Source organism: Taurulus bubalis (assembly GCF_910589615.1).
Source record: "Taurulus bubalis genome assembly, chromosome: 12".
NCBI lineage: Eukaryota > Metazoa > Chordata > Actinopteri > Perciformes > Cottidae > Taurulus > Taurulus bubalis.
Window position 1 is genome coordinate 25,423,019 of NC_136600.1, and position 10,912 is coordinate 25,433,930.

The 10,912-nt window shown below is 37.9% G+C and overlaps 1 protein-coding gene across 1 annotated transcript; it reads left to right on the forward strand.

Annotated features, from left to right (window-relative positions):
* Nucleotides 1–6,903: 6,903 nt before the first annotated feature.
* On the forward strand, nucleotides 6,904–10,030 carry LOC306744844 (zymogen granule membrane protein 16-like). Its single transcript, XM_079227538.1, has 6 exons — nucleotides 6,904–6,997; nucleotides 7,148–7,235; nucleotides 7,397–7,523; nucleotides 7,862–7,961; nucleotides 8,297–8,386; nucleotides 8,479–10,030. The coding sequence occupies exons 2-6, from the start codon at nucleotides 7,175–7,177 to the stop codon at nucleotides 8,593–8,595; spliced, it is 495 nt and encodes a 164-aa protein (XP_079083664.1). The 5' UTR covers nucleotides 6,904–6,997; nucleotides 7,148–7,174; the 3' UTR covers nucleotides 8,596–10,030.
* The last annotated feature ends 882 nt before the right edge of the window (nucleotides 10,031–10,912 follow it).

Here is a 10,912-nt window from a genome sequence, read left to right on the forward strand (position 1 = left end):
ATGTCTACTGCAGGATGCAACGCTCACAGAAGAGAACCAATCTATTGCATCAGGACAGACAATTCAGACATCAGCTCACAAAACTGTTATGCTACACATTGTGCAAGAGTACATGTGTTTCCACATGCAGAATCCGTCATAGATAGCCTTACACTGTTTTGTTAATAACCTACCAAATACGTTTTTTGTTTTCCTATTATTAGTCCAAAACACTACTGCATATTTGAGTCACTCTTTAAGTGGATAACTCACTTTTTTATGTTGATAGAACTTAGTAAATAGGAAATAAACCTGCATTGGGTATTTCATTCAATTAAAATCATGTGGAGAACTCCAGCAACGTTACAAATGCAGTTATATTCATGGTCACAGGGATTTATCAGCCTGTTCTGTGACATTCTGTGTGGCTCTAAAACTCAGAAGTGACAGTTTAAGAAGCATTTCAATGTGTTTCCCTTGATTTAAAAGAGTCATAGTAGTTTTTAACAAGCAATCCAGTCAGAGGAGAGTATGAAAAAGACATACGGCCATTTCAATTTATTAAAGCATGAATTGAAATAAAAAAATAATTAGACTACGGAAGGAGAACTGGCTTACCTTCATAAAGACGGGCAAAGTAACACAAACATGAGCAAAGTAACACAATTTCAAAGCTAAATGTTGGACCAACAGGTCAGTCAGTTCAAGTGAATGTTCATTGTTCATAACCACAGATATAAAAATAATTGCAATGCTTATTTATAATGATATGCAAACAATAATTATGATTTACTAATCATCTAATTAAATAAATTGATGCAGCTATTCAAAACATGGCATCTGAACTTTTACAATTTTCTCAAAAGAAAAGGCATTCATACATATAAAAAAGTTATGTTATTGGAATTACACTCAAGCAAAGCACTTGAAGTGAAGTTGTAACTTTTGTTTGACATCTAAATGCTTGCAAAGGTTTTATATCTACATTATGAAGCATGAAACTAAACAGCTGTGAGTGCAAGTGAAATAATCTTCAGCAGCTCAATGAGGACATCTACTGGAGAGAGAAGGCATGACAGGACACCGTGAAGAGAACACCTATCACCTTTTATTTAAATCATCCTTTCAAGTGAACAAGTGGCAGCTTCATAGTGAAGGAAAAGCTTCCTTTAAAGTATATTTCGTGGGTTTGGGAGAGAGACTGTTTGGCTCAGTCCGTGCATTGGCATGTTATGTTGAATGCACGGCCTCCATCAGGTGCACTGAAAAGCTGCACCTATTTGTGTAGGCAAGTCCTGATTGGCCCTTTATGTAAATCTTCAGCGGGCAAAAGCGTGCTTGTGATTACCCACGCGGTCCAGTAGGGGGCTCCACCTGCGCTCACAATATCAAAGAAGAAAATCAGCAAGTAAAGAAACAGGATGCATTTATTTTATAGTGATGTCATCTCAAACAGTTTGGACCATTTCTAAAATGACCTTTTCCCTCCTCATCTTGCATTTTAATTGGAGATCACCTCCAAAGGGTGTGATTATCTCTGGCAGCACAAACCACAAGACTTCTTGTCTTGTATAGCAGCGTCCTGATGCAAATCATTATTATTATTGTGTTATAGTGGTATTCCATAGTTGAAGATACATTTTATGCTGCTTATAGGAGTAACACATAATATATATTTCTATTTCTAACATTTTACGATCAAATAAACACATTTACTGTTTTCTAGACGAGACAAGGATATGTTTGACTCAAAATACAATGTGACCTTCAAGATGTTAACGTCTGTGTGACAATATTAAATGTCTGCCTTAGTTTCAGTCGTGGTTCACAGTTGCCAAACAGCATCCCGTCATGCGCATATTTATGTGTACGATACCAGGCAGGTGGCCTAGGCAGGAAATGCACGGGCAAAAATGTTGACGAACACAAAGCAGCGTTGCACGAGGTCAGTGAAGGCATCTGGTGCAGGAGTTAATAACAAGTTACTAAGACTACACCTGGTGACACACACACACACACACACACACACACACACACACACACACACACGATGGCATTCTGTCACTAAGAGACATCAGGTTTTAAGATATTTGAGATGTAGCCAGACGCCAACTCAAGGTTCTGCATGCAGTGTGTGTTCCTTGTGCAATAACACAGCACATTAGTCAAGTGAATGGTTTAATCAGACAGATTTCACCCCAATTAATAAAATCACATAAAGAAATGTGCCACATGTGAATCGTGTGTGTTTTAGCGTAACCATTTACGACACCTTAACACTTAATAAAACAAGAGTTATTTTCCATCTTCCAACTTATTGTTAAATAACAAATAAACAATGAAGTGTCTTGCAACACTAAGCAAAAGATTTCTAGCGTTCCTTGTTGGCAAAAGATCAGACGTGTTTCTGAGAAGGCAACATGACCTTTTCTTGCAATTATGTAATGATTACAATAATGTCACCAGGTACCAGATGGGCAGGGAGGTGGTCATGCATTGTGCTGCAGGGAAGTAAGGAAACACAGATTTCTATAACCCAAAACCAAAGAATAAAATAAACCAGAAAGAGCAGCCGGGTCAATATCACTATAAAGTGCCTTTGGTGTCCTCATCAGAATCACTCGGTTATTATGAAAATGTAACAGAATAATGAAACTCTGAGATGCTTTTATAAATGATCAAACATTTACACACAGAAATACAATGATAAGTCTCTTAAAATGTGTTTTCATAATTGTATACTGTTTTGTTTCATTGGCTGTACGGGATGTTGGCATGTCCCACACACTGCTCTGCTAACTACAATGTGTGTAATAGATGGCTAGATGATATTAGATCCCCCAAAAAATGATATGGTTTTATTGTCCACAACAAGTTATTTGATAAAATTAGTCATTTTGATCATGTATATTCTATTTTCATAATCATATTGAACATTTTTCACGTGTCTGACATTGCTGTCCACCCTGTCATTATGGGGAAGCTTCCCCTTTAAGAAACCCTCTGATGTTTTCAGTGACATCACTACCACCAGCGTGTCTTTCTCACTGGAGGCTGAAACAGTGGCATGTCGCAGACTAAGTATTTACACTTGTATATCGTAGTTTTCATCATATTATGTGTGCAGTGTTGTTGTCAAGCTCATCATGTCCACTCTGTCATAGTGAAATATCAATTAATATAAAAACCTTTCAGAAATTCAAAATCTATTTGTTAAACAATACAGTCACCTTGCTAACTGAATCATGTTGCTAACTGAAGGTCCATCATGTGCTCATTAAATGCTAATATTAGCCAAACATGTCCACTCTGTCATTGTTACCCTGTCAGCAAGTTTTCCATTGCAGGGTAAACATTATTTGCATAATTTAGTTATCCAAATATTTTACCCATCGAATAAAATATGTTGTTGAGAAAGGGACTTAATATCTTTCTGAAAATGTACAATTTATAATCACTATGTAATTACAATGTATTTACTCTACTTTAAATGTGTCCATGACAGGGTAGACATATGTGGCTGTTTGAAAGTACATTGTCATCATGCAGTTAATTTATAAAAAAGTGTGGGAGCTTGACCAACATGCATTTCTAACAGCATAACATCTACATAATACAATGCATATGAAGTTCAATGGAAAATCTTAGTTTTTTGGGGGGGATTGGGAAGTCCCAAAGGCACCATATAGTGATATTGACCCAGACCACACCCTAACCCTAACATTGGTTTTAATGTGGAACAGGTCGTTACCGGCAGCTGATGTCATTTAACAGGAAGTGGAGTACGGCCCAGCGGCGGGCGGCGGGGAGGAGGTGGATCCATAGACTGGGCACAACAGACATGGGCTCAACGAGAAGTTTTAGGACCTCAACCGTTTTATGATGGAGCCTGGAGAATGGATTTTTAGATAGCACTTATTTTTAACCGGATGTTTCCTATTGTATTTGTTTGCATGAGTTTTATTGTTATTTGTTATTATTATTTTAGCACAGTCTTTTAATTTATTAGTTTTAGTTTTCTCTTATCCCCCCTTGCTTCTGTTGGTCCGCTCTAGAGCTTTTTCCTGGTCTATTCCTCTCCTCTGCCCTTTTGCGCCTAGCTCTGCTGTCCTGCATTTTTGTATCATTTTATTCTGCATTTTTAATCCTTTTATTTCCTTTTCATACAACTTTTTAAACACAGCCCTCCTAGTGCCAGTGCCCCTCTTGGTCCTCCTCAGAGAACCTCACTTTTTTACCAAACCTAACCCTAATAACCCTAACCTATAATCCTATTTATTGTTTGAGTTGTGTTTAGAGATTGTACATGGGGATTATATATTATTGTAGCTCTGATTTGTATGTTTAATTTGATACCTAACATGTTTTTGTGTTTTTTGGGGGGGGGGGATTTATACCATCATTTGTTCTTGATTTTAGGGGACCCTAGGGCTGAACAGACTGTAGAACTCATGATCTTTGTTGAACTTGCAGATGATGTTTTGTAGATTTCATTATTTTTTGATGCGCTAACAAGCATTTCAAACACATTACACAACACCAGTTATTCATCATAAAACACAGTTATGATTCAAGCCAGTCTTTGTTTTAATATAGTCATACAGTCACGCTGATGAACATTTCTGTTCAGTAGATACATCGCTTGTAATTGGGAAATAGATCCCACGGACTTTCATGAACGCACATCGCCTTCCGTTGTTTAATTTGACCGGTTACACTAATACTAATGCTGTTATCGTTCTCTCCTTGTGAGTGTGTTTGTGTGCGTGTGTGTATGTGTGTTTCTGTGCATGTGTCATCATTGCACGCACAGTAGCGGGAATTTTTCCAGCACCTTTGCCAGGTGTTTGTTTTCCTGTGGGCAGATTACGTCACCGCAGTAGCATTTGCAGAACGAAGAACTTATTCTGCTTCTTTACCAAGTTAATGTTAAACAGGCTAAACACCCTTTACAAATGATGTTACCCTCAGGATAAATATTTGTCATTTTAACTTAATGGGCACACCCTGTAATTCAGAGCTGCCAGAGGCTGTCAAGTAGGAATGTTAAGGTGTGTGCAGCTGAAGATTGTTATGATGTTTAGATGTTACATTATTGAATCATTTATTCTATTCTCATTTTTGCTCAAAATAACCCTTCAAGCGTCCCCCAAAGCACTTAAAAATGAAGCATTGTAGTATAATTTACCTGACTGAGAAATGTTACCGGTTACGCTGCAGATTCATCACGAAATACAATGAAGTTAACAATTAAAACATGTGCATTATTCTGCATTGAACCATGCATCACAATAGTATAATTGAAAGCTCCATCTGAAGTAAATGTCAGTACATTGTAATGATAAAGCCTCTCTTTCAAAATTTTAACTCAGGACTTTTACTGTGCAGTATTTATAGTTTTACTAGTAATCTTTAATAATTTGACAAAAGAACATACAGTGCATCTGGAAAGTATTCACAGCGCTTCACTTTTTCCACATTTTGTAATGTTACAGCCGTTAATAAATATGTTTCCTCAATATTCTACACACAACACCCCATAATGACAAAGTGAAAAAGGTTTTGCTTTTTGCAAATCCCTTGCCAAAGATATACTCCAATCCTGTTGGAAGCACTGCTAGATATCTTAACAGGTTTATGATAACTAAACATTAACGTTGCGGCTCATGGGATTAATCTTAATTTACCTCAATGTGTTTCCTGAGGTTGGACAGGGAGTTTTTGAAGGCCAATATCTCCGTAGCTTTCGGTAGGCATAAGAGGCACTTCATCCTGTAAGAAGAATCTTTTACTCCTACAAAAGAAAACATTTTGCCTAAATATGGCCACAGGCGTTGGTCACCACCGTTGTTGGTTGCGGGAGCAGGTGCTGCCATTGCTGCTTCCATCATGAAATGAGTCCGAGTAGATGTAGTCGCTCGCTAGCTAGCATAGAAAAATACGGCTTTGAGAGCACTTGTTTGCAATTGCCGATGAACGTGATTAACCAACTTGCAAGCTAAGACCACTGATTCGCCAACCCTGCTTGCGTGGAGTCCGTGTTCCACCACAGTCCCCGATGTTGGGCTCATGATTATTTATTTTTTTAAGATAGATTTCATTTTGTAGCGAGTAACGAAGGTTTCAGGGGAAATGTATCGGAGTAAAAGTACCAGTTTTCTTTGCAAAATGTAGTGAAGTAAAAGTACAGATATCCAAAAAAACTACTTAAGTACAGGAACGAAGTATTTCTACTACCACTGCTCACCTGTGTATCTGTGCACAACGGGGCGGAGAGGTTTTTTTGTGTGTGTTTTTGAATGATGACAAGCCGGAATGAAAACAAACCAAAATGAAATAGTAACGAGGCTATTTTTAAAATGTAGGTAGTAGAAAGTACAGATATTTGCGTGAAAATGTAAGGAGTAGAAGTCAAAAGCCCGGGCCTCTGCATGGCAGCCAGACAAACACCATTATAATCTGATTGAAGTCAACACCACGCTGGAGTCCGTGTTACTGGAACCACTGGAGGTGAGGGGCGGCACGGAGAACCAGGACACGGTGAGAAGTCCTTTTAAGACTAAAGTGCTTAGAAATATTTTATAGTTAAACATCTACTTTTTCATGAGAACTGGGCGATCTCTATGTGCAAATATAAATCATGTGAAAGCTGATGAAAGCTGCTACTAAATTGATCTTTTTAGTGACCCAGGCTGAATCAAAATAGTGTTGCACAGGTTACAGCTCTGCTCATTTGTACTTATTGGCTCGCTTATGCGGCACCAATTAAAGAACAATTCCTAAACTGGTTTAATAACGAGAGGCGTTCCCGTAAGTTTGATGAACTGAAACTTCAAAGATAATTGTCTCTTCCTGGTTCAAATTAAAACTCTCAGAACCGTGTGTGCTATTGTTTAGCTATCAGTGGCTGAAGGAATGTGTGGGTGTGTGTGTGTGGTGAGGGACAGACATGTATATAAGTGCCAGTGTCATCTGATCGATCAGAACTCAAGCTGTTTCCAGGAGATCTAGACTGCAGGTGAGTTTTATTAGCAGGTTACTGTGGCTACATCATTTAAATTATAATGGCTTTATGCTTATTAACAAACAAATGACCGATTGTTTTCATGTCTCAAGAAGTATTGATATTTTATGATGATGATGATGATGAGTTGGTTTCTGATTCCAGTGTCTCCAGACGCCTTCACACTCCACAATGTTTTCCTTCCTGGTCTTCGCTGTGCTCTGCACCAGCTGCTTCTGCAAGCTTCCTCCAGGTTTCAACCCATCTTCAGTCTTTTTATGCCCATGTCATACTTTTTATTTAAATATATGTAGCGTCTATTGAGATCTTTGTATATTATAGTGAAGTCAAGTTTAGTCAAAGAGCAATAGCTTCCTCTAGTCCATCACTTAATATCTTTGTTTTATTCTCCAGCTCCCATGATGCACTACTCCTACTCTAAATCTGTTGGAGGTGGTAGTGGCACGTCCTTCTCCACAGCCGGAGATGGAAGGATCACAGCGATCAGAGTCTGGGAGCACAACAACGCTTACATCGCTGGGTCAGTCTGTCCTCCCTCTTGTCCAGATGTGTTAAGGGCTGGACTCAACTTATTGTGGGGTGAAGGGGTCAAAAAAAAGGGAGTGTTGAAGTGTTGAAGTGCTGAAGGGATGGTGACTGGTTATTTCTAAGAGCAGGTATAGGTCCTTTATTTTCTCTTTTATACCTTATTTCAGTTTGACCTTGAGCTGCAGAGACTGTTACTGACAGTTGAACGGGTGTTGGAGTTTTCTCTTCTCAGTCAAAGGGTCATTGTGACTGCATGATGTTTTCTCTCTGATCATGTCCTCTTGTGTGTGTAATCAGTGTGTTTCCTCTCTCTTATGTCCGTCCCTGCAGTATCCAGGTGCGCAACGGTGGCATTTGGTCTGAAGTATTCGGTAAAAAAGTAGGCATTGCACAAGAGCTGGAGCTCTTTGATGGAGAGACCATTGTTCAGGTCAGAGAGCCACCAATACTAAAATATTAGTTCTGTCTGAGTAGAGAGAGAAAAAAAAAACATGTATTTTGTTTTTTTTGCCGTGTCATTGAATTATTTTGAGAAGACAATGTTTATTGCCATTTATTGAAATGTGAAATAATTATTTTTATTATGCTGGTCCAAGGACTATTATTAGGAGTAGCATTTGTTATATATTGGATGTATTCTGTAATATTTATGTTATAATATATATATAACATTCGTGATTATGTAGAATATATATAACGTATTACTCATCCAGGTCTAACCACATGTACCACCTGTGTTAATGTGACCTCTCTGTCATGTTTCAGGTCTCTGGCAAATACCACAGCAACTATGTCTATCAGATAATGTTTTTGACCTCTAGAGGGCGCGCCCTGATAGTCGGCCAGCCAGTACAGGTAAATACCTTCTCTCCTTTGTTTTTGTTACAATTATAAAATATCAATTATAATACTCATTGCATGTGTTAACTTTTGATGCTTTGTTGCAGCGCTCCTTTAACTTCTACTCGATCCACCCGGACGCAGAGCTCAAGCTGCTGAGTGGCCGCACCAATGGGAATGGGATCACTTCAGTGGGAGCTCACTGGGGAGTCGTCACGGCCTAATGAAGATCAATTAATGATCATATACATTATGGGAGAGATCAACCCATCTTTCTATTAGGGAATTATTTAGGCTATAGTGCTACATGTATTAAGATATGTGCAATGTTGGGTAATATTATACCAGAATGGTTTCTTAACAAAGCAAAAACAACAGAATTACTGGTGACTGTTAAAGATCAACCCAGTTTGTGATTCAGGTGAACACACAGGATCTACTAACCGTGTACTTTATGGATGATGCTGTTATGCATCAGATGAAAGAGCTTTAAGTAAAAGCATTGTGCACACCTACAGCACTGAAGGAAACAAAGCAGAGATATGTTGTGTTGAATACCAAATGTTTGTTGAGAAATGCTAACTGTACGAGATATTCTAAAAATGAATGGGATTATAATTTCGGTGTCTTTTTAATGGTGAGAGAAATGTTTTGTCGAAGCTATAATAAATGTGACTCGCAACATGTTGTATTCCATGAGGATACTATAATATACTATTGTGATCTAAGCGCTATTATCCACAAAATAAAAAAACTTGTTGTTTGGTTGCATGTAATGAAGAAGAAACAACAAAGACAAATATTTTAAATGTTCAAATGTTTAAGTTACAGAGTAGACTCGCCATAAAGGTTTAAGTTACAGAGTAGACTGGACATAAAGGTTTAAGTTACAGAGTAGACTGGACATAAAGGTTTAAGTTACAGAGTAGACTGGACATAAAGGTTTAAGTTACAGAGTAGACTGGACATAAAGGTTTAAGTTACAGAGTAGACTGGACATAAAGAGGCTCCTTCCAGAGAAACAAGCTCAGTGCTCCCACTAATTCGGCATAATGGTGAGTTGTATTTTTATGCATTTTATAATTGTCTTTATGCCGGATGTATCATTTTATTGCGTCATATTTATCGCCTACATCATGAAGGCTGGTCCATGAAAATATTGTCTGACATGAAACCGGTCCGTGGCGCAAAAAAGCATGAGGACCGCTGCTCTAATGGACCGTGGCTCGTTGTAAGCTGCCAGGTTAGGTTTTTAATAGCATTTAATCTCTAAGGGTGTGTTTAGTGAACGAGGAACTATAATAACCTTTCAGAACTATGTTGATGTCATGCACACAGCAGTACTTAGCTTCCTCCAACCATGAGTACACTCATGTAAATCTAAGTGAAGTTTGTTCCTAGTGTGGGAAAAAAAACATTGCGTCCATGCGCTGTGTTACAGACGACCAGATTCTGCACTGTGCAATATTTAAAAGGATTTGCCAGAAATATTTGTCATTGTTTTTTCTTCTTCGTCAGCCCATACATCAAGTTTTCTTGTATTTTGTTGTTTTATTCATTTTTTGTATGTAACATGAAATACAAGAGTGTGTTGCGTGCAACATCAGTTATTATAGCTTGGATAAAACATTTCCCTAACCATTAAAAACACACAACAACTTTGAGTCTATACTTTGCGTTACAGACGACCACATTCTGCCTTTTCTAAATTATTTGCAAACTTTCATTTTTTCTTTGTCACTACATGCAACACCAGATGTGCAAAATGCTTTTACTTAAAGCTCCTTCATCTGATGCATAACAGCATCATCCATAAAGTACACGGTTAGTAGATCCTGTGTGTTCACCTGAATCACAAACTGAGTGATTCACCAGTCATTACAGTTATTTTTGTGTTATTAAACCATTAGAACTAGAAACTAAATCATTTCTAAATAGAAAGATGGGTTGATTTCTCCCATAATGAAAATGTATCAGTGTTGGATTATGAATTGCTCTTCATTAGGCAGAGGTACTGTTGCTTTGACCCCAGTGAGCTCCCACTGAAGTGATCCCATGCCCATTGGTGCGGCCACTCAGCAGCTTGAGCTCTGCGTCCGGGTGGGTCGAGTAAAAGTTAAAGGAGAGCTGCAACAAAGCATCAAAAGTTAACACATGGAGATGAGTATTATAATTGATATCGGTAACAAACGCAGGAGAGAAGGTATTTACCTGTGTTGGTTGGCCAACTGTCAGGGAGCGCCCTCTGGAGGTCAAAAACAATATCTTGTAGATATAGTTTGTGTAGTATTTGCGACCTGAAACATGACAGAGAGGTCACATTAACCCAGGTGGTACATGTGGTTAGACCTGGATGAGTAATACGTTATATATATTCTACATAATCATGAATGGATATAGTATAATATAAATATTACAGAATGTATCCAATATTTAACAAATCCTACTCCTAATAATAGTCCTTGGACCAGAATAATAAAACAAGTGTATGATAATAAAGAAATAAAACAATTTAAAATAAATTAAAGAATTAAATAAATT